Source organism: Stylophora pistillata, chromosome 1 (assembly GCF_964205215.1).
Source record: "Stylophora pistillata chromosome 1, jaStyPist1.2, whole genome shotgun sequence".
Lineage (NCBI taxonomy): Eukaryota > Metazoa > Cnidaria > Anthozoa > Scleractinia > Pocilloporidae > Stylophora > Stylophora pistillata.
Genome location: NC_142519.1, coordinates 21,920,078 through 21,944,297, shown reverse-complemented (window position 1 = coordinate 21,944,297; position 24,220 = coordinate 21,920,078). Strand labels below are relative to the sequence as shown.

Sequence of the window (24,220 nt, the reverse complement as noted above, 5' to 3'; positions counted from 1 at the left end):
TGTCTGATCGAAATATTCAAAAAGCGAAGAGCAGTGAGGTAAGATATCAGAAACCGTGCCAGTCTACTCAAAAGGGCTCTTGTAAGAAGCATTTCGCGTATACCAAGCCTATAAAGCCCCTCGTGCATTTGAGATGCTCACAACTTTTTATCAGTATCACTCACATTTCACAGAATATCTCTGTAAAGAAGCTTATATCAGGTGACAGGCATGCAGTTTACTAAAACTGGTTTGAAGTTAAAAGTTAATTAACATTATCGTATAGGAACGGCAATCGGCGACAGTGTAATAAGAATGTGTGAATTGACAGGTAATTTCCAGTTTGCTGAAGGAAAGAAATTTAGATAAATTGAGTTCAATATAAGAAGGTCCAGTAAAACATTCCAAGAGCCAGCAGAAAAAAAAAAGACTGAATGTTAAATTTAGAAAGTAAAACATGCCCTTGAGGCATCGCTAAAAATACGACGCAATGTTCTTTATGTCACTTTAAACCATCCGGCTTCAAAATTTCTCCCTCCTGATAAGCCGAACATGCACTTATCGGGTTTAAATGTAACTAAATGATGAATCCTTCTCGCAGAGTCCTTGCTTCCAGATCTTCCCGAGGATTCAAATAAAACGTATGACATCTCTTCAGTGCAAAGTACACCTTAGATTGATGTTTCCACAATTTTGTCTGAAGACAAGTTTCTCTGCTGTTCTTGCTATTGAACGTAATTACATCCTAGGCTCCGTGTAGAGCTCTCAGCAATGACAGCTTGTTGCTGACTGGTTTCGATTTTCATTGACGTCATCAACTGCACTTTTGAAACTGTACTTGACCTCCTTTCCTTCAATTTGGATTGATTTCATCTGAACAGGCGCGAAAAGCGCTTGGAAGCTTTCCAAACGGCATCATGATTTGAAGATCTAAAAGATAACAGTACATATGAAAAACTGTACGAGGAGCAAGATGGTGTATCTTGAAATGCAAATTGAACACTTAGAATGCATGTTGCCGTGAGTCAGTTCCGAAACAGAGCACATATGACATCAAAATTTGGTAAGAACAAAAAGAGTGCCACACGAAGCACAGCAAAACGTTGACGTCTTCTGTAATCTGTTACTGAAAAGACCTACGGCAACATAGCATACGTTTGTTTTACATCATAAAGCGACAAAATTCCTAACATAGGTTGACGTGACGTCATCTATGCGTCTGTCCTCCAATAGATCGTAAGCAAGAACTAATCAAAAAGCGTCTGCAATTTTGCTTATCGTGTAATCGTAAATGATCATCAGTTTGATCTTCTTTTTTTCAAGGCTTTCAGGTATATTAACTTAATCATTAACTCTTAGGCTTACCCAATCAAGTCGTTGTGAAAATCGTGAAGTTGTTGAGGAGTTGCTATCAAACTGCCCGGCACAATTTGGGTTTGAATAGACTGAAGCGCAACTTCCACCCACTTGGACGTCTCCTGCGCAATACACGAGTGGGAAGAGACATCACAGGGAAAAAATATACAAACAACAAAGCTCAACATGCAGAAAATACCAGTACTCTCAAATTACATTTTGATTAGGAAACTGTGGACGACTGTTTGAGTTTATCCCGAATTCCACAGCATAAAGCCACCAAGAGTATTTTCACTGCCTCTTTTTAGTATGCTGCCACATCGCAGGTTTTCCTGGCTGTAAGTATTTGAGTAGTTCATCTGGTCTCCCAGAAAATTCGCTAGCGAACATGTTAGCGGGTGGTCATGGGTGTGAAGAGGCAATACGAGCTTAAAGCATATCTCCCAACCAGGACTTTTCAGCGCCCCCCCCCCCCCCACCCCAAGTAGAGCGAAAACCATAAAGCTGCCGGGACTCCCACAGGAGAATGTGACACTGCTAAATTCTACTTAATTATATGTGTGCATTTTGATTGAATGTCGTACAACCAAAAACCAGAGTAACCACAACAACAAGTCAGAACAAAAGGTGGATATCAAAACAAGCCAATGAAAACGCAACGTAAAAACATGCACTTCTGCTGAGGCATGTCGGGAAAACATGCACATCTGCTAAGGCGTGTCGGGAAAACATGCACATCTGCTAAGGCATGCCGGGAAAACATGCACATCTGCTAAGGCATGTCGGGAAACATGCACATCTACTGAAGTATGTCGGGAAAACATGCACATCTGCTAAGGCATGTCGGGAAAACACGCACATCTGCTAAGGCATGTCGGGAAAACGTGAGATCAAGTCACCGTTGGTTTTAGTTTTAAATCTGATTGGCGGGAAAAGATGTGCGAGTTTTCTGAACCAATGGCAAAACCAAAGTAATCCCAGATTATCTACTTAATCATTCCCAAAATAGCTTTTTTTCATTTAAATATTACCTCTGGACAAAAAGTAATAAATTCCCATAACACTTCAGATACATCCATCACCATGTAAGATGGTAGGGCCCCTGCGCATGCTTGAATAAGACCTGGCAGAGAACACAACAAATGTAAATGAGGAATCTTCAGATCATAAAAAGCAAAAACAAACGAAGCAACATGAAACAGTATTTACCGGTCATTATATTTTGCCCGTGAACTGCAAGGATCTTCTGTACTAAAGAAAGCCTCTCTTGAATATCATTCCGCGACTGAAACCAGAAAGGAAGTATTGATCAGATATAATTCCTGTGTGGGTAAATTCCGTTTTGAATCACCATCAAGTAATGTTGCGTGCATCCAGGACAAAAAAATTGTAGTCTATGATCGCCTCTTTCTACGTTGCCAGGGTAGGACGGCTTATAAAGAAGTCCAGCAATGTACATCGTGTAGCTTGGTCTTATGGTTGCGAAATAAACTCAAAAGACTTTGTTTGGCGACAGTGACCGATGTGACAGTGACTAAAGCGACGAGGACTCACTTCCAGGGTTAAAACCATTTGCTATAGGACAATGTACCGTTGGGATTTCAATGGTAGCCGGGTACCGATTTGTTGTCTACTCGATTTGCTGACACACTCGTAATCACCTTTACTTGTTTTCAACGGAATGACGCCCCAGTAGGAACAGAAAACTAACCTAGTTTCGAAAAGACTTTAAAATTCAAGAAAATACTAACTAATGCAACAGTCTAGAACTTCGAAATTAGGGGTAGCCCGGACCTCCCAAGGTACAGGAAACCCTCCAAACCTTCAAAAGTACCTGCCTGCTGTTTTAATCTTACACCCTTATCTATTGAAACCGCTGAAAAAGTGAACACTGCTGCAAATGGTCTGCTCTGTATTCCAACAAAGTTGCATAAAAATGACCAGGCAGTAAAAAGGAAAATGACACCAACACAGACAAATGATATCTCCGATAAAAATAATAGCCTTGGTAAACACGAACCTTTTCGGTAGCACAGCTGACCAGGCTTTTAATGAATTTCATCACTGACAAATTTGCGTCTCGGTGTTCTAATGTACTTGCCACTATTGCGCACTGGATAGCAGGGACGGCAACATCGCACTTTAAAAAAGCCACAGGACACTTCTGAAGGCATCTGCATTACGACGATGGATATGAATTAAAGGTTGCAGTTAAACAGCCGAAATTTCATGATTGTAGTTATGAGTTGAAAGTAAAGCCACGATTTCGTTAGCAGTACTTTAAAGAGTCTAATTTTTCTAATCATCTGTCGTCTTCCGAGATCTGAACTACAATTCTTCCTGCTCGCTGCCACGCAATTCCTTGCATAAAAGAGGTAAGTTTCTTAAGAATCTGTGGTGTAGCGCCGTTGGTGGTATTACAAGACAATTAACTCTATCAGCTCAGTTGAGTTTTTAATGTGGATTGGCCACCATAAAGAGGTTGCAGAGCTAACGTTTCGAGCGTCAGCACCTCGTGAGAACAAATGGAGGAATTGTGGGTTGTGTCTACGTTCTATATGGAGCTACGCTATTAAGTTAGCGGGAATATGATGACGAAAAAAACTCATGAATAAATTAGTTGAATGAAAAGCGTTCGTTGAAACCTTGGGCAGTAAGAGTGCCGATTTGAAAGCTAAATTTTTTTGTAGTTTTTAGGCTTCCCGTGCTGCCTAGAAGAGGAAAAAGCCGCAGACAGCCACATGTTGCTTAGAATGATTGGGGCGATTCAATTATAATTACTTGTATATTGGTTTAGAAAATTTGGTAAAGTATCTAGGGAATTTGGTAAAGTAAAGGGAAAAGAAAAAAATCACTACACTCATGTCTTACCTGCCGCATAATCTAAACAAATCATCGATGGTGTCGGGATGTTCAATCATTCCTTTTTCTTGGCTTAATAGTTGAAATGCTGGACCGCAGAAAGCCTGAATAAAACACAAATCAAATAAAGTTCCAAACCTTAATTAAAGTTCAATAAGGGTCAAAAGTTGGGGCAACACAACCATACTTAGGGGCGAAAGAACTTCACTTGAGGGTGACGGAACTTGGGGCAAACTTGAAAGCGGGTGATGTCACCTGTCACCGAATCTAGTAGCGCCTAGCTTACAATAGAGTTCTCTGTAGTTCAGTGGCGCAGCATCGAACCGTAGGGCCAAACGGTTTAAGGTTCGATTCCGCCTAGAATTTTTTTTCCCATGTCCCACACTCGTGACGACACAAAGAACAATGTGCTTTAACCCCTTGATCCCTGAGGGTGACTAGCACCTACTTTCTCCTTGTAATATCACCTCTGAATAGAACATCAAAGTTACGAGAGTAAAGGAACTGTACACCAACTTAACAAGCTCTTGATTGTTACAAATTCTCCCTGTCAGCTCTTTGGTAAATGAAGAAAGAAGACCTGCTCCCAGTTGGCTTGTTAGCTCAATTGGTAGAGCGCTGCACTAGTATCGCAGAGGTCAGCGGTTCGAATCCCGTTCAGGCCTGATTTTTTTCAGGTCTGATTTTCGCTATTGCATAAATAGCGCTCTCTACTGCGAGGATCGTGCATCATACGTATCTATAACCGCAGTTCAAAATATATGAACTTCATATATTCATCGTATGTGAAGAAAGAAGAGTAAAGAGGATTTGCATTCTGGTGTTGGGGTGAAAAGCGTTAATCGATCGTGTATTCAATTTCAATCGCATAATCCTGAGTGAATGAAAACTAATATACTATTCGTTCTCCTTCTCAGTTCTAACCATACCATAGTCATTCCAATTAGTCCAGGAACACACCCAGCCTCGTCACCATATTCATCGACTAAAATGCTTCCCAGGTACAGAAAGCAAGAGTGAGGATTGGTTCCATACACGCTCACCATCTGTTCAAGTAACAAAACGAAGGCGTGGGTAAGTGACACAGACAAACAGCTGTCACGGAATCTAAGCTAATGGTATCATTCTTTCCCAGGGGTTTCAGTAACCTTTTTCCATACAGTAACATGTTAAGTATAAAGATGTTCCCAGGAGTTTCAGTAACCTTTTTCCATTCAGTAACATATTAAGTATAAAGATTTTCCCAGGAGTTTCAGTAACCTTTTTCCATTCAGTAACATGTTAAGTGTATAGATGTTACCAGGAGTTTCAGTAACCTTTTTCATACAGTTACATGTTAAGTATAAAGATGCTCCCAGGGGTTTCAATAACTTTTTTTCTTAAGTGGCTGCCGATGGTGTTATAGGTAGTTGTGTCCGGAAATAGGGCGTAAAGCGAAACCCAAACACGAACCCGATCGCAGGCTCAACAGAAGGCGGTAAAAGGACTTATAGGTGACGTTACACCGCCGGTGGCCCGCTATTATTGAAACCCCCGCCATCCATTGACAACTTTTGATATTGCGTCTGGATTTTGCTTCCCTTTGTCTTTTTTTTTAGCGTGCAATCAGTGGACACCTCTATACCGCGGGCACAAACACCAAATTAAGCCTTATTCTGAACCAAAACCTGTATTTAAAGGACACTTCACGTGACACAACAAAAGAACAGTAAAATTGCAGGTTTCTCTGGAGGAGTTACAAAACAGAAAAGAAATTAAAAAAGTAAATAATTTGCTTCACCTGTGAGACCAACGGGGAGAGTAAATTGATCGCTGATTTGCCAAGACAGCGAATAGCGAATCTAATACATCTGAAACCAAAAGAAAACAATATAAGACAAAGATACCAATACAAACAAACCTTTCAAATTTTATGCGCAAATGGTGTTTAATCCTAACCAGAGGATACTTAAACGATACTTTGAATTTGGAATCTGGGAGTGACCTTCACAGTAATGGGCATTGATGAAGCAGTCGTGAAAAGAAGGCCTGTACGGGAGTTGAAACCACGACCTCCGCGATACAAGTGCAGTGCCGGCTCTACCAACTAAGCTAACAAGTTGATTGGCAAATGGTCATTTTGTTGGTTCGTAATAAACCCGTGCAGTGACGAATGAATGAATGTAAAAATACGACTGTTATGTATGTGAACTGCGGATGAATGAACGAATATCAGAGTTATCTTCGCAGTACCTCAAAAATAAGGATCATCCCTTGACGACAAAACTATTTCCTTAAACAAAAACGGCCACACAAACAGAGAGAGACCCCTAATTAACAACAAAAGAATCCGTCAATGACCAGAAGAACACTACAACGACACCAGATGGTCAAGGAAGAGGATCGAAACTTGAATGACGACGAAAACGTTAACAACGAGGAGTATAACACCTGGCAAAAGACGAGACAGAAGAGAGGAGCACAACTTGACGAAGACCCAAGAGGGCGATTAGTATGTTACCGAACACGATAACTTAATACTACTTTCTATCGCAAGAAGAACAGTGCCAGACTCAAACATCCGTTTTCAAAGAAGGATCACTGAATTGACGGTAAAACAAGAGAAGAAGAAGAACGTCAAACAGTGACGATCATAGTAACGACAACGACGAAAAGTGGTAGTAGAGAGTAGTAGATGACTTTATTTAAACTCGGATGAACATGAGGCTTGTTAGGCCTCTAGCAATAGAGATGCTAATATACCGAGGAAAAATACATGAATATAAATTACAGAGTTTAAAAATAAATAAAAGCCTAAATATAAATAGTGATATAAATTACACATTACTTAGTTTTCTCATCTCATTCCTGAAAGGTCCAACAGAAACTGAAAAAATAGTTTCCTCTCTTACCTACAACATCGCTCAATAATTTTCAGGTCCGCCCTGTACTTATCACAGATGTTGGAAAGTATTGGCCACACCTGCAACACCGGATAAATTATCATTTTCAAATTTTCATTTCATTTGCGTTTTAAAATTATTACCATTGTTGAGGGAGGGCTTTGGGATTTTCAGTTTTGCGGTTTTGTAAATCGGTTTTTCGGTTTTTGGGCCAAAAAAGGTTCGGTTTTTCGGTTTTGATGTTCAGAGCGATTTGCGGATTTTACGTGTTTTTGGATTCGGTTTTCGGTTTTCGCGAAAACTCTGATGCGGTTTTCGGTTTTCCTTTTTGACCCCTTTAAAGGTGAAAATGCAGCGGTTTTGTCAGGTTTGCACGCGGTTTTCGGTTTTGCTGCCTTTTTTTGTCGGTTTTTCGGTTTTAGAGGTTTTTTTCTCCGGTTTTGCGGTTTCCCAGAGGCCCCAATGCCCCCCTTCTTGTAATTGTAATTATTATTAATGCAATTTTATGTCTGCACGTAGGTTGAGGTGGCGTTCCTCGTTCCTTTTTGGCCTATTATTTTCGCTTACAGTGTTTTCGTTTCTTACTAAGCTATTGGTCTCTTCCAAGTCAAGTTTGCACGGCCATCAGCACTCCAATCTGCAACCGTTTGGTCTCCATGATGAGTAGAACAAAATTTTGAGGGACAAGTATGACAGTTTCGGACTCTAGTGTCTAGGTGTCTCAAACAAATTCTTGAACACACCCATTCCAAAAAATTAACTTTTGATGTCTATCTGGCCAGCACTCGATTTCAAGGACTATTTCAAAAACGAGTGCGAGGGTTTCATCAGGGTCTCCAAACATGAGAAAGCTGATGAAAGCACGAGGCCTGCGGCCTCGTGCTTTTATTGTTTTCGAGTAGCTTCTCAATCGTGCCTCAGGAATAAAAGAAATGGAAATGTTCACGAATTATTCACATGCTGTCGGCAAGTTTGTTGTCGTTATTCAAATCAAGAAGTGAGTTCACAAGAGTTTGATGCTATATCAAACTCATGGGTTTGATACTGTATGAAACTCATGGATCGCGCGTCATTCCAGTGTTTCACCGGGGTTTCAAATCACATGCAAGTGACGACATTGGCGTGTCTTGGTTGGATAATCACCTCATGAACAATTAATGAGTGCGAGAAACCAAGTTGAAAGCGCTAAGTTACAATTAACTACACTCACTTCAATAACACAAGTGAACGATCTTACCTCCTCTACGACTGTAAGAGCCGGGTGTTTCGTACCATTTTCTACTTTAGGATTAACATATCTGTGTTAGAGTGAAAAGGTAAAATAAATTCCACTTGAAATTCAAACTGGTCTGAGAGGCAGCTTTTCAATTCTAAAATTTTCTGGAGCCATTAAAGGTCCGGTAATACGGGCAACATTTTTCTTCAACTTATCTTGCAACATTGTTGCATTGCAAGTTGAAACCCTTTGTTGAAAATTTGTTGCAGAAAGTAGAACTCGAGTCTACTTTGCGCAACACTTGCCTCAACTTGCAACACTACATTTTGTTGCGAGACAAGTTGGTCACGAACGTGGTAATACGCGCAACAAAGGGTTTCAACTTGCAATGCAACAATGTTGCAAGAAAAGTTGAAGAAAAATGTTGCCCGTATTACCGGACCTTTACAGAACTTTAACACACTTCCACAACACATAGGCGAAGCATAACATATTCTTTTTTCACAAACATTCATCTAATCAGAGAGAAAATGCCGTTATTTTGTTTTTGTTTTAGTTCGCTTGTTTGTTTGTTTGTTTTTATTTGTTTGCTGGTTCGTTTGTTCGTTTTCTTTAAAACTCACCTGAACGTAGCAGCCAGTCTGTCCAACCACAGAGTGGGATCTGGATACGAGTTCGCAGGTGCAGATAGAATCTTGGAAGAAAGTACATCATAACAAAGGTCATCATAACAGAGGAAACATCCAGAGAGGCAAATCAGAACTCAGTGAAAGGGGAATGAAACAGCTTCGAGCGATGGGAAACGCGAGCAAATAAGTCGCGATTGATTTCGCTTCAACAACTGATCGGCTAGGAGGGGAAAGATTTTTCTTGACATTACAAAAAAACCACTTGTAGTAAAGCAGTATCAATGGGAAGCAATACATTTTACACTCAATCAAAAACTCCCCTAAAAGGATAGCAACAACAACAACAACAACAACAACAACAACAACAATTAAAATTCATCGCAACGTGTCAAATGGACACAATTCCAGTAACGCATTCGGTCCGCGTGTATGGTACATTTCCTCAAGCATGAACTACCGGTTCAAGCCACAAAGCTCTGCACGATGCAGCAAGCAGCCAGATCTATGTTTTGTGGCTTTACGTTGACTTGGAGACGCGACAGATTTTAAAAACACTTACCTGTTTAAGTGATGTTACATGTATTCCGCAAATAGAATTTAAGCCTTCGGAAAGTTGTTCTGACTCTATCCCTTCTAAAACTTTACACACTCCTGCAACAAATACAAATACAGAGCAATAAAAGCTGAGATATATTATCAAAAAGGAAGTGGTTTCACATCAGTTACATACAAGACTCTTTCCTAAAGAGACCCAATTTTCCTCCTTTCACAAACTCAGTCTTTATCACTTCTAGGCCTTTTTATGACTCACACTTACACATACCACTTACCCGCCTTCCATGGAAAATAAGGTTCTAAATTCCAGAACTTTAACAGTTTTCTGGCCCTTGCAAACCGCATTACAGCATCAAGAAGCTTACCTTTCAAGAGTCCAATATAAGAATCACTTGAGATGGAAAGCGAATCTGCTGCTACTACCACCTGTGATGATAAAGACAAAAGTTAAAACACTCAAGTAAACTCTTTTAAACTAGGTCGAGATTCCCTTCCTCGCGCCTCTAGAAGCGCGTGAATTGCTTTCTTCTGGAAATAGGTTGACACAGTCATCGCAACATTAGAAAATCAACTTCTGTACACTGATTTCCCGAGTAGTCCACGCAGGAACTCGAGCGGGATTGACTGGCCCCACTCGATTAGTAGCATAGGTTGGGCAAAAGCTGCTTTGGATGTTCTAAGAACTGACAGACCTGATCCATTTTTAAAGTGAACTGTTTGCCCAGCCAGATCGGAGAAACGGAGATCAGACCCAGACTATCTTTCACTTCAGAAGAAATCTTTTGATTTATATAGCGATATGGTGGTGGTGCAGGCATATGAACTTAGAAATTTATAACATAACAAGATAAAACGAAACTCAGAAAAGCAGTGTAATTAAGTTAAATTTAGGGGATTCTGTTTGAATAATCTCAGTCAAAACACATTATAACATATCGTTACCTGAGCTAAAACGTCAAAATATTTTGTCATTTGTGAGTGACAAGCTATACAAAGGCTTTCAATAGCCGAAGCTGACACTGAAGATAGTTTGGGATCTTGAACAGTTGACAACAAGAACTGAAGTATGGGATCTGTAAAAAAAAAGAAAGGAAAAAAAGAATAACTTTTCATTAAGTGCCGAGAAGACAACAGCATGACACCAAGTCATAAAAAGTGATTTACTACCCCGCTGTAACTGTATAACTGTGTAACTCTCTTCAGTAACAGACATTGCGAAACATGAATTTATATATCTTCTAAACAAAAGTGGATTGGTTAGATTTTCATGGGCGGAAGATAGTTTTAGGGCAAACTTTACACAGTTAAAGGTAGTTCATATTCAGGATTCCTAAATTGCTCGGTAGCCCCTCACAAAGAAGGCTTTCCCTCGTATCCCTCGCAGGAAACTGTTCCAAACACAGAGGCACTTAAGTGGACTACACCATGAGTTTAATTCAATAGAAGTCCGAAGCAGGAGAGAGTGCGCCTTCTACTTACCAAGATACTCTGGATGTGTTTTTATCCATTCTGCTAGCTCACCAACAAGTTTAATACTAGTGTGTCTAACAGCCACATGTAAGCTGGACGGTAAGTTTAAAACCAAGGGCAGACAGTGACCAACTACCTCAAGATTCCTGCAACGGACAGTTTAAGCGGGGTTTAAAAAAAAATTCATAAGAGTTGCGACAAAGCTTTCCCTGTTAGAATGTAAAATTCAAATAATAGCTTCATTTGACTATGAAACGATCCCCTTAGTAAGTGAAACAGGATTTGTCAAGTAAAACAATCTCCTAAAGCACTGTTTAAAGGCTGATAGTTTCGAAAGAAACTGTTGGGGTTGCGTCGGTGAGGGCAACGAAATAATTTGGATATATCAACAAAGTTGAAATGGTAAATTGGCCACCGTAACGATTACAAAAGCTGACGTTTCGAGCGTTAGCCCTTCGTCGGAGCGAATAGAGGAATTGTGGGTTGTGTGTGCTTTTAAAGGCAGAAAATGGAGCTACGTTATTGGTGGGAACATAGCAACAAGAAAAACAAGAATAAATTAGTGGAATGAAAAGCGTTCGTTGATCCCTGTGGGATTTAGACTGCCGGTTTGAAAGATGAGCTTTTGTTCAAGATTTTTACGGCTTTCCGTGCTACCTAAGTGTAAGGAAAGACCGCAGATTGCCGTATGTTGCTTAGAATGATTAGGTAAATTAAAATGCCTAGCAACTGGTTTCGATGTGTCCTTGTCATTCCTTTCCACGTCTCGAAGGTGTTCTCGGAATCGGTCACCTTGTCTTCCGCCTGTTTCGCTGATGTATATCTTTTTGCAATAAGTGCAAGTTATGCAATAGATTACAATGGCGAGCCGGAACGGTTAACATGGAAGTGCAAGGTACTTGGCGCCGGATAAAACTATAGAATCGGGTAGGGATAATTTTGTAGTGTTGACCAGGAACCACGTTAAGCCCACAGACACTTGAGTTGAGCGAAAGGTAACAATACGATTTCATATCATAATAACCAGTTTAGTTATCTTACGATGGTACATTTCTTGCTACTGTTGACATCACAAACAGGACGGCTTCCGTTGCTTCCCAAGGAACTGCGTTCCCTTGCTGTACAATACTGTTGTACATCTAAAGATACAAGAAATAATATTTATCAATTCCTTTTCCTTGCAAATCAAACAATGGCAATTATAGTACTTACTTCTTTTTCGTTTTCCTTTTAAGCTTTTTCTATTTTGAAGAATGAGACAAAACATAGGAAACGTGCCTGAATAGTCCTTTTTTCAGCCGTGGGCTTGGTGGCCAAGCCTTTGAACAGAAGTGAGGCTAAGGGTGACCCTGTTGTGATAGAGTCCTGTATCTAGTTAGCATGATAACAAAGAAATTTGCATTTGAAAAGCAGCAACATCTCTATCATAACATGGTCACCCTTAGCCTCACTCCTGTTCAAAGGCTTGGCCACCAAGCCCACAACTGTAAAAAAAGGACTATTCAATAGCTCCTGCGCAACCATTTTCATTATCCCTGTGCAGTCTCACCTGACTAAAACAGTTTCCTGATCCTACAATAAATACACAGTCCTTGATGAGATCTGCCACCCTGAGTCGAAACTCTCCAAACTCGTCACAGTCATCTGGGATTCCTTGCTGTAGAATGGAAGATAACAATAACACAATGCTGACTGGTTCGATTTCTAACAGAGTAGCAACGAAAAAAAGTATAAAACAGTTCATTACTACAACGTTTTCGTCTTTGGTACCTTCAACTGAAACTTACCAACCCTATCCCATTGTCTTTTGACAAGCTAATTACCAACACGCAAGATTATTTGCCGTCTTCTGTACCCTGTTTAGCTAACTTGATTTTTGTCAGATCATTCGTCGAATCGAATTACTGAGAAAGAAGGGGGTGGTGGTGGTTTACGCCTTTAAGCTTCCGGAAACTTACCGACGCATTCGCCCTAACTGATCCAAAAAGAATCTGAAGTAGCACACCAAACATGTACAAAGCTATGCGACTTTTCCTAAAGCTGAATAAAGGCTGATAGTTTCTAAAGAAACTGTTTGGGGCTGCGTCGGTGGGGGTAACGAAATAATTTGGATATATCAACAAAGTTGAAATGGTAAATTGGCCACCGTAACGATTACAAAAGCTGACGTTTCGAGCGTTAGCCCTTCGTCGGAGCGAAGGGGGTTGTGCAAATCGCTCCGACAAAGGGCTAACGCTCGAAACGTCAGCTTTTGAAATCGTTACGGTGGCCAATTTACCATTTCAACTTTCTTGATATATCCAAATTATTTTCCTAAAGCTGTCCAATAAACACTAGTAACGGTCCCTTTGTGGCTCTAAGTTAACAAAAAATGCACTTATCATTATAATTATTACTGAAATTAATTATTACTGTTTGTCCTTACCGCATCGGTTTCTAACCGGCAGTGAACACACAACGCTTCAAGTAAACTTTCAAAATATGGTCTAAAGAGGGCTGCCTTTGCTTCATCTTCAGTCTTATATAAAGCCTCTGATAAACGATACCAGAAGTTGAATGTTACCTCCGCTACCTGTAAAAATACCTAAAGATTTTCATTCTGAAAATATTGATTGAATAATCTGGTGTCGTATGCTCAATTTAGTTGAGCTGATTTACTGCACATAAAGAGACTGCTTACAGCGGTTCTCCATCGAGTGTCGTAAAACCAAACCAAAGTTTTACAACAGCCAATCAGATGAAAGGAAATAAGACGAGCTGCCAATAAGAACTCAAGAAAAAAGCACGCAAACTGCTTGAAGCGCGGGAAATCGCGAGTAACCGAGTCGCCACTGGTTTTAGTTTTAAAGCTGATTGCTTGAGAGAACGGTGAGAGTTTTCTGGACCAATCACATGGCAAAGTGAAGGATAACCAAACCTATCCCAGATCACGTTCGGCACTCAGTTGAAATTTGTTCCGGTAGGTAATCAGGGATTGGTTTGGTTTTGCTTAATGCCGCTCTCAGATTGGTCCAGACAATTTGCACAACCCTCTTAACCAACCACGTGCGAGACTAAAATCAATACAACCTGGCGACTCACTCCCTCCGTCCTTCAGAATTGACTGTTGTGATTACTTTAATTTCGTTTTACGACACACCACTGGAATGCACTCCAAAGAAGATCAACGTGGATTGCAGCGAGATTACAAATTACTGTACCTCATACTGATAATGCTTTACACAAGTCAATATAATGGTGAGTGTTCCTAAGTCACCAAGACTCTGCAAAAGAGTGAATTAAAAGATTTATAGTCACTGAGTATTTCTTGAAAATATATCATTCTTTCAACGGCATAGAACTGCTTTTATGTATCAGTTTCAAGAGACGTAACCAGGGCCTGCAATGTAAATGATGAGCAACGCTATCGATCATGTAATCAGTTCGATTGCTTTTCCCAAATTCTTCAACCATAAATGCGAAATGATGGAGGTAATTATTTGAAAGGGAGAGCTTTGTTCGTTCTTACTGATGAAGAAATAGACTTGCTTGTTGATAACATGAAATGCTGAAATCCAAAGTGATGAATGTTTTTGACAGCAAGACCTTCATCAGCATTTGTCTTGCGAGTCACAAAAAAAAGAAAAGAGAAAAAAATGTAACCATAAAAAACCGGAAGCCTCCGTCAGCGCGAAAATAAGCCCGCACATATTCCCTTTGAGATGAGGTGTTACCCTGAGCTCAGCGGTGTCCTGCACTGATTACTTCTCCGAACAGAAACTGTTCGGGGAAAAATACTGAAAAATACTCTCTTGAGGAGTGATTAGTAGAAGATTTGGTTCTAACTGTTGCATCGTTTCCAACTCCAGTCTCAAAATAATAATGCTTGCAAGTATTATTAGCAGTACTTATAGTAATTCATATCCTCATACCCTGCCAGGTGACTGAACAATCACAGGTAAGAAAGACTCTCCCATTTCAGTAAAAACTCTGCAGATATTGAGAGCTCTGCAAAAGTAAAACACAAAGGAAGTGAAATCTATTGAACATCCGTTTCACAAAATGCCTCCCACCTGGCTAGAGAAAGAGTATTCTTTAGACAAGAGAATTATTGATAGACAACTGTGATTATATATAATTCAAGAAGAAAAATCCAAATTCAGTGCAGAATTGTTTTTGTTATGCAAGCCAGACTGAGTTGTTCAAGTTGAGACTGGATCAAGATGCTTTCCTCAGTCCTGCATGAAACAGTATTGTGTGAAAAGGTGGAAGGTACAAACACTACATAAAGGTTGGTGACTTTGATGAGGAGTGCTTACCGGTCAAAGTCTTCACTTTGCACAGCTTTTTCATAAGCTGGCGGCAGCATCATCACATACTGAAAAAGTCCTTCAGCAAGCTGTTCCTGATTCTCAAGGTTCTACATAAACAGAAACCAAAATGTTGATTGCAACAAAGTGTAGAGAATCTTAACAGCAAGATTAAGGATACCGGCAAAATCTTATGTTCAGTTAAAAAAAATGTCAAGTAGTTATGGAGATAATTCTATTTATTAGTAAATAAGTATAGATAAATGTTCAAAACCACCTTGACAGACTGTTACAGTTACCAAAGAAAAGTCATTACACACCTCAGATGTGTACAGCGCATTACAAATAAAGTCTGCTGCTACTTCATGTAACAAGTCATTGCAATCAGCCTCATGCTAAAAGGGAATTAAAAGGGAAAAAAAACTGCAATTGTCAATTTCAGATCAGCTTTAAGAGTGAATTACATGTACATGTACATGTATCACAAATTGATGGAAGTGGGCTCCATGAATCACAAGTAAATTCAAATGTGCACTAATAGTGTAATGACAGTTGTAATAATATCATTATTGGCAATAACAATGACAATCATGATAATAACAACAATGAAAAGAATAATTATATAACGATTGCTATTAGCCACGGCATGGCATTGGGAGTGAGTGCAGGCCAATTTGGTCCGTAATCATAAAGTGACTGATACAAACAGAGCACCATGTACAAGGAATTTGATTTCATGATTACGAGTATGATTACAAACAGAATCGGATGACGTGACATCCTTCTACCATATAATCAAAACTATGACTAAATTTGAGAAACAAACTAGCCATCTGTTATACTTTTTCATAAAAAAACAACCCTCAAATCAAGCAAAATGCACAATAACAGCATGGACACATGATGCATGCTGTCCAATTGCACAGGCAGAAGATTTACACTGTCCAACTATAAGGCATTAGCACAACTTGTAACTGTCTTATTAGTGCTCAAATCAGGCTGGGGTTAACCAATCATGTTTGAGAATTTGTTTTGATTATCACAATTATCATTACTATAATTGTACCTTGCTAAGTTAAAAAATAAGACAGAAACTGTTAGAAACTAGATTAAAATAACACCACTCAAGAAACCACCCTGCTTCTTCCAGGTTACGAAGAGGTTGCTAGTTAACAAGATCTAACTAAGGTTGTAACTTACTCTATAGATTTTGCTGAGTCTACAAAAACTAGGTGTCTTAAAAGTATACTAACCAAGACATTGAATGTTGACTGCAACAGATCACTCCTTACAAATTCTATGGGTGGGAATGCACTAAGGGTCACCCAGCTACCAGCACAACGAAACATCTGCAAAAGAACCATTATCAGTGACAAGTCAGCTGTCTACTGGCAAAAATGAACTGAATTGGATTGACCATATTTCCTTAAAATAAACATCCAGGTACATGTTTAAACATGAAGGCGCGCTATAAAAGGAGAGGTGCCTTAGGTACCTCTGCATCAGTTGTCAATCAGCCGTCGTGTGATGTGGAACTCTAAGAGCTAGTCAAGTCAGCTTGAGCTATTGCTAATCCAAAGCAGTGAACAGCGGGTGCATTCCTCAAAATTGTTTTAATATGTTTTTATCACAATACAAGAATTTTTGAGATTTGTATTTCCTTTATCCAATGGAAACTGTCTTTACTTGTAGCGGTAAATTTGAAATCAAAGTAGGTGGTTCACACATTACATCATTGCCACCAAGCTGGTGGAAGTAAACATCTCATTGGCTCCCTTTGTTCATCTACCAGGTACCTAAGGGACCTCTCCTTTTATAGCGTACCTTTGTGTTTAAAGTTTCCTTAAGAAAGTGAGTAAGAAAGGGGGGTGGCATTATTTTTGAGAGGGCACTTGTTTAATATTGTGGCCTAGGGGGTAGGTGCTAATTGGGGGAGAGCACTTATTAGAGTGTGGGTGCTTATTCAATGAAGTATGGTATCTTTATTTTCACTCCAGTGCAGATGTTTATGATAAAGCCTTCCTATCATACTTACATTTACCTTGTATGAACGTTAATTCTTAAACAAAAATCAAAATGATTTCCTATGGTTTATAAAGGAGGCTGCTTTAAAGGAACACTTTGGTTTAAATAACAGCATTTTTACATAAATCTTTCCTTACCCTAATTTTTACATTTGTATCTGTTGGAAATTGGCTCACACAAGCTGTCTGTGAAAAAATTCAATGTAAGATTATAATAATTGTATTAATACCAGCAGTGGATAATTATTTTTAAAAAGAAATATATATTGAGACTAATGTAACTGCAGTATGTATTGTTTTATCTGCATACAGTTTTCTGAATCCTCTCATTTAAATATATGATGGACACCATTGTTCTGAAACCAACTCAGTGACTCAGTGGCCTGGCTGCACACACAAAAGCTCAACATATAATTTACAAACAGCTACTGTTCTGCTTATCACAAAACCAAACTCACAATTTGAGTCAAAAATGCTTTTTTGCTATTCTTGTACTTGTTCTTACAGATTGCCAAGAGACAAGAAAAGAAGGGCAGACTTTATTACACCACAGGTAAGCAGTTGGGTTGCCAAGCAAGATTCAAAAGGACACTGACCAAAGTAAAATTTTTGCAATTTTTTTTTGCATAATCTCTTTTTAAAAGTTGATACTTACAAGGAGATTGAGGACTGTGGCTGCTGAGGCACGAAGTTCCTGGGTTACGTCTTCCCTTCTGTTGGCACCCACTCTGAGATGATGACTACCCACCTATCAAGACACCATGATTATCATAGTACAGTAATAAATAAATGCTAGGCTAAGCATAAAAAAATCCACTCTGCTTTGAAAAGAAAATAGAGATTATAACATGTAAACTGGTTTCTATGCAATGGCCACAACAATATTAAAAAAAAAAAAATAGTTGCAGCAAGTTTTTTGGAAGTAGCACACACTAGGTGGTTTCTCACAGCAATAAGTCCCCCTATTAAAAGTATGACTTTTGAAAAACTATGTCCTGTACATCTCCACTCCATACTAAAATTCCTCTGGTTGTCAAATTGCTTCTAAACTATTACTCAGACAAGAACTCTGTACTACACACTACACAGAGCTAACTTACCTCTTCAGGAAGAACTGTTAAGATTTCTAGGAGAACAGGTAGTCTCTCCACTGTTGTTCCAAATCTAGAAGTGACAAAATAAAGTATTTATTTAACAATTAGAAAGCATTGTAGCAAAAATCATGGAAAACAAAATTTATATAGAACATGTACCTCTGACAGAGATCATTGACCACCTCCCTCCACTGTGGCATTTGTACAGCAAGATCAGCAAGAGTAAGGCACAGCTGTTCAGGAAGAGTATGACAGTGATGTTTCTTAAACAACAACTCTAACTTGCAACTTTGCATTCAACACTTCGACCAGAGATTACAATGATGTATTTTGTTCAATTCATTGAGGCTACAAGCTCATTATTTTCCAAAGTCTCTATTTGACAACCCAAAATCACTACTTGGCTGCCTGAAATAAAATTCTAGCCAGCAAAAAATTAAAATTAAACAATAACCTTAGTCACAACATGGGCTCATTCAGTCCAAACTTGGTGTCTTTCCATGCAAATTTAGTCCAAAAAAGGTTTTTATTCACAATGGCAACCAAAACCGTCTCAACTTGGAGCACTTGCTACATGTACCTCAATCTATATCACCTAATGAGTTAGGTCACCAGCAGATATTCAGAATTTCAACTTTACATACCTGAGTAACAATAGCATGAGAAACAGAATGAAGAGTACACAGATGATCCAAAAGAGAATCTTTAAGCGACTGCAAAAAAGCCAGAACAGAAATATCTAGTTTAACCCTTCATGTTAGTACATGTATATAGGCCATGCTGTTCTCCATGTGCATCCATAACTCAATAGTGCACGCTGTGGTGTTTACCATTTGTTAAAATTCAGGGGCGATAACAAACAGTATGCAGACAATGAACTAAATCATGTAATCAAGCCTCGATTCAGCTACCTACAGCTCTTAACACATTAATTAACTGCTGATTCAAATTCATTCTCACTGGTCACAACATATTAATATCTTACCTGGTACTGTGCCGGTTGCAGTTCATAAAAATAATACTGAACCTGAATGGGGGAAGACAATTGATATTATCATACATTCTCTCATGTCATACCTACAGACAATAGATTTTATATAATTATGTAGAAGTGACATCATACTTATGGACAATAGTTTTGTGCGCTCTTGTCTTTAGAAGTGCAGCTCAGGAAGAGATGTAATAAAACAATTATTATTATAACATAACCAAAATAAAGCACGCACTCTGATTGGTCAATTCAGCATTCACCATTTGCCATGGGTGTAAGCTGCTAATGTGAGCAAATGCAAAGACTAGTTTTCTGCACACACTTGTTTTTTTTCTGGTCACGTAAGATTTGTTAAATAAATGAAAACTCTTTTGCAACAATGTATCAATGTTATGTTATAAAACAAATGGTAATCGCCACAGTGTACACTATTGAGTTATGGATGCACTTAGGAGGTTTGCTAAGTACTCAAGAAGCTAGAGTTGCTCTCGGCTATCACCTCCCACCACTCTTACACTTCTTTTATGCTTATCAACCTCCCAAGTGCATCCATAACTCAATAGTGTACACTATGGTGTTTACCATTTGTTAATTTGATTCGGTTTTTGCACAATAGCAATAATAATCAACGCCTCAATTGCATTATCCGCCTCGGCCTTCGGCTTCAGCAGATAACACAAACTTTGGCCTTGATAATTATTGCTGTCATGCTCAACCTCATCCAATCATTGTTAACACCTTAGAAGTATGCCTTAGAATTGCATGCATGCAATACATAAAGTATATGTCATGCAGGGTTTGTACTCTTTCAAAAGCAAGAATATTTAATGTATTTTTGAAGAAGGATTTGCTGTCTGAAACTCATCATCAGAAACACACTTGCATATTAGTTCATACTAACATTAAGCTTAATTTGCACACATTACTGAAAACTTTGCCAATGTCCAAGGAGACCCACTTGTAAGTAAAAAATCTTTTACCTTCCCATATTTATCGAACAAAAAAATTATTTTGTTTTTAATAAAAAAAAGGAGCTGCAGTCCTTGATCGAGCTTTTGTCTTCTTTTTAATTTGCATAATTCATGATTGGCCTATATGTAGTAAGGGAGTGAAATACCATGCTTTGATCTCACTCTTAACCAATCAGAGTGCACGATAATTATATCAACCACAAGCCTCAGCTATATAATAAAATATTAGAATCGTTGTCTGTACTTCAATCATAATAAATAATAATCTGCTGTGAGAAAATCTTCCTTATAACATCACTTGCAAATTTCCTCAAGGATGGCCAGTTACAGACAGGGATTATCATAGTGGACAGGGACTAGACTATTGTTCAATCATAAAATCATCAAAGGCTCCTTATAGCAACCTCATGGTATGAATTTTTGGCACCCTTGGCAAAACCTGCAGTCTGGCTTTCTTAACTTTGGAAAGATTTTTTGATTGTGGGCAACATGTGCTGGCACAATTATTCTGTTTGTAAGCATTTTGATGGAGAAAAATTGTCTTAAATTGCGAATGTGTGAAGAATTAGTTAAGATACCAGCAGCTACAAGATGAAATCAACGAAGTTTCACGCTTACCAATTTGCAGTAAGCTTAAGCTTACTTCATATTTGCGGTGTTTGGGTCTTCATGCACAAATTGCTCATGTTAGTCACTTTTAGGACTCAGGCACCCATTTCTCTGCAGTCGAGTATTCTGTAGCATATTTCCTTTCCATTTTTGGCTCCACAAAGGTATGTTTTGATCAAGTTTGGAATAAAAAAACACTGCACGCTTCAAGGGAAGGGACGCCATTTTGAATCTGTCCAAGTAGTTCGAGCTTTTGTACCACCCCCCAAATATGTGTACACCGTGACTTTGAACGGGGAAACTTGTGGGGGAGGGGGAGAAAAAGTGTTTAATCCAGGTTTAATGCATAAATTAATGTCTAACAAAGTGAGTGAGTGATTTTTAATTGAAATTTGCCCCCAAACCCCAAACCTCATAGCATGACTTAAGTCACATCATGAGGTAAAAAGCAACATGTTAATAACTGCTGATGACAGGAATAAAACTAACCTTTGTACGCATGGTCTGAGCAGCAAAGTAACTTGTTTCTACACTTATGTTTAGCCTTAAAAGTTGGTCAGCTATTTCCCAAGCATAAACCTGAAAAGACAAAACAATTTTTCTGAAAAACAACTTGTTTTAAGAACTGGGCCAGCTGTTTCTTTATCTTCCTTATTAACATTTCAATGTAAGCATAATGCATTTTTAACACATCTCATTATAACAAGTACACCTGCCTATTTTCAATTCAAAATAAACAATTATAACACCCAAAATTACAGATATAGACTAAATGACAACTGATAATAATTGTTTGTGCTATGCTGTCTGAATTTTATTCCTAGCTGGAGCCATTATTACGTCTCTTTGCAAAAATCTATTAGTTTTTGGAGTTAACTACTGTATTATGACATGAATTTCATTGCAAGGACTGATGTTAGAGAAGTCAGTACTAGTATCGCACTAGTATCGCAGAGGTCAGTGGTTCGAATCCCGTACAGGCCTGATTTTTTTTTTAGGTCTGATTTTCACTATTGCATGAATAGCGCTCTCTACTGCAAGGGTCGTGCATCATATGTAATAATAATAATAATAATAATAATAATAATAATACCTTTATTCACTATAATCACTAAAAGTATTTACAAAAATTATGATAAAAATTGGCCCGCTTCATTTAATAATAATGATAGCAATTATTTACAATTTTAAACCACATATCTAATTATTTACAAATTTTTGAAATAATTAATATTAGCGTTCACGATAGAGGACTGATTACAATATATGAGAAAAGAAAAAATTTAGCATTACTAAATAGGAAAAACTATAATAATAATAATAATAATACTAATAATAATCTGCTCTGCTGAGAGTTAGTCACATTACAGTCAAACTTCAATTATCTGCACTTAATGTAACTAGATGAAATAGGCCGGATAATCGAGGGTCCAGATAATTGAGAATGTAAATATTAACGAGGAGCAAAATCTGACTAAATTAAGAAAGATACATCTAATTGTGAAACCAAAACATTTACAAATTGTTCTGAAAAAAATTGGTCCACATTCTCATTGTCCACTGTGAATACCTCTTTAGGTGTGTATCAAAGTTAATGAGAAACGTTTTTACATTAGCCTAAAATGTTGAAGTCAGTTTGTTTTAAAGAAGAACATCTCTAAGTTGTCACCAAACTTCATGATCTTATCCTTGTTCTTGATATCAGACAGATATCTGCTGCTTACAAACACCATATTCAGCTGACAAATTGGTTCCATTTTCTCCTTTTTCTAATCGCAAAATTATAGACTGTAAATCTTTTCTCCAAAGAACGGATTGCTTAATATGCTTTGAGGACATGATGATCATAAATAAACATTTGTGACACTGTGTAGCTTGTTTATCTTGATTACCACCCTGAAGGAACCAACAGAGTGTGAAATCTCACTTAGCAACAAAGCAACTCTGAGCCAATCAGACCTCACTCAAATTTTCTTCATTAATTACAATGTGTGTGAGTGTTACTTTTGCTTTTTGAAAGCCAAACAAACTCACCTTTACTTCACTTTTCAATGCTGTAGTTTTAAAATGAATTTGGCAACAGATCTTGATCACGACTAATAAATATTCATGAAAAAATTGAGACCAGAGTGTCAGAGTGTCTGGATAATTGAGAAATCTGGATGTTCGAGGTTCAACTGTACAAGAATGATCAGCCATTTCAACATGGTTGCATTGTCATAATTATCCTTATTATCAATATAATTATCATTCTTACATGTTAACTATCTTTATGGCTTTTTTTCCTTGCTGCATTGAAAAAACAAGAAGTACAATGGGCATACAAGATGTTAAAAGAGGTGTAAGTGGAGGGTTTGTGCATGGGGGGGGGGGTGAGGAGGGAGGAGTGACAGGTTTGCTTCTAAGGCAGGCAACTCAAAAGGTCCAGCACAGAGAGGCAGGGATTGAAGAGCTAGCCTCTGCTATTCCCTTAGCAAAACAAACCACTTATTACACAGACTAAACAGAGAGCCAAGTAGAATACATGTGATCATCAGGGAAACCCTTCAAAGTTGTTATTGGTTTTAGTATATGAAGTACCAAGACTTCTTCTACACAGCTGTCTGTTCTTTATTCCACAAAAGTAAAAATTTCATAAGAAACCCCCAGAAGTCGTAATGAATAGAAATTCAGAAGTAACTTCTAATGCATTATGCTGTGGATAATAAAACAATCTGGATTTTCGGATAGCTTGAGTAGATGAATCAAAATATGCGACATACAAATTGAATGAAGTAGCTACGCATCAAGAAGGCTATCAATCGTAATCAGAAAATAGAATCAACATCTTTTCTAGCAGTAGGAAGTTCATACTCTAAAATTCCGAATTAAGAAAGGACACATCGCAAGTACCATTAGCGATCATTAATTCACAATTATCGACTGACCTAGGGACACAAATATCTTCACTGAAAAGGAGACAAGCAAGTTCTCATGAGTCTATAACACCGCAGATTTTAGCCCGAAACTGAATTAATAACCAACTTCTCGAAACTAACTTGTAAACCAAGATGCACTTCAAAGAAAGCATACGTTTAGCAAATTTACCCTTACCGAGCGCTGAAGTTCGTGAAGCCATTCTGAAGCTTTCTCTTTTCCATTTGGATCCGAATCATTGTACAGGGCACCAATGACAGCCCTGACTTGATCAACTGAGGGTCGATCCATAATTACGGTTAAAGTTGTGTGCAGTCATTCACAGGCTTTCACGTAGCCTCGCAGCCATTTTGAAGTGTTCGAAGTATGGCGCTTTG

The 24,220-nt window shown here is 38.4% G+C and overlaps 1 protein-coding gene across 1 annotated transcript; it reads right to left on the bottom strand.

Annotated features, from left to right (window-relative positions):
* Nucleotides 1-111: 111 nt before the first annotated feature.
* Nucleotides 112-24,220, bottom strand: LOC111339750 (transportin-3). Its single transcript, XM_088744231.1, has 31 exons — nucleotides 24,021-24,220; nucleotides 21,417-21,506; nucleotides 19,342-19,383; nucleotides 19,001-19,069; nucleotides 18,516-18,589; nucleotides 18,363-18,426; nucleotides 17,918-18,010; nucleotides 17,401-17,448; nucleotides 16,492-16,587; nucleotides 15,559-15,633; nucleotides 15,248-15,348; nucleotides 14,861-14,936; nucleotides 14,150-14,212; nucleotides 13,375-13,521; nucleotides 12,499-12,606; nucleotides 11,991-12,088; nucleotides 10,959-11,095; nucleotides 10,422-10,552; nucleotides 9,845-9,905; nucleotides 9,484-9,575; nucleotides 8,919-8,989; nucleotides 8,317-8,377; nucleotides 7,089-7,159; nucleotides 5,978-6,047; nucleotides 5,127-5,243; nucleotides 4,207-4,301; nucleotides 3,356-3,509; nucleotides 2,545-2,620; nucleotides 2,367-2,458; nucleotides 1,345-1,457; nucleotides 112-909 (listed from the first exon to the last, which is right to left on the bottom strand). Exons 1-31 carry the CDS (start codon nucleotides 24,132-24,134, stop codon nucleotides 849-851), a joined length of 2,760 nt encoding a protein of 919 aa, XP_088600357.1. The 5' UTR covers nucleotides 24,135-24,220; the 3' UTR covers nucleotides 112-848.

Excerpts from the sequence above, each read along its gene's own strand:
- LOC111339750 (XM_088744231.1), bottom strand. The coding sequence starts at position 24,134 with ATGGATCGACCCTCAGTTGATCAAGTCAGGGCTGTCATTGGTGCCCTG. Across the intron at positions 18,011-18,362 it reads TAACAGTTCTTCCTGAAGAG|GTGGGTAGTCATCATCTCAG; the intron begins GTAAGTTAGCTC and ends GTGTCTTGATAG. Across the intron at positions 2,621-3,355 it reads TCAGCTGTGCTACCGAAAAG|TCGCGGAATGATATTCAAGA; the intron begins GTTCGTGTTTAC and ends TTCTGGTTTCAG.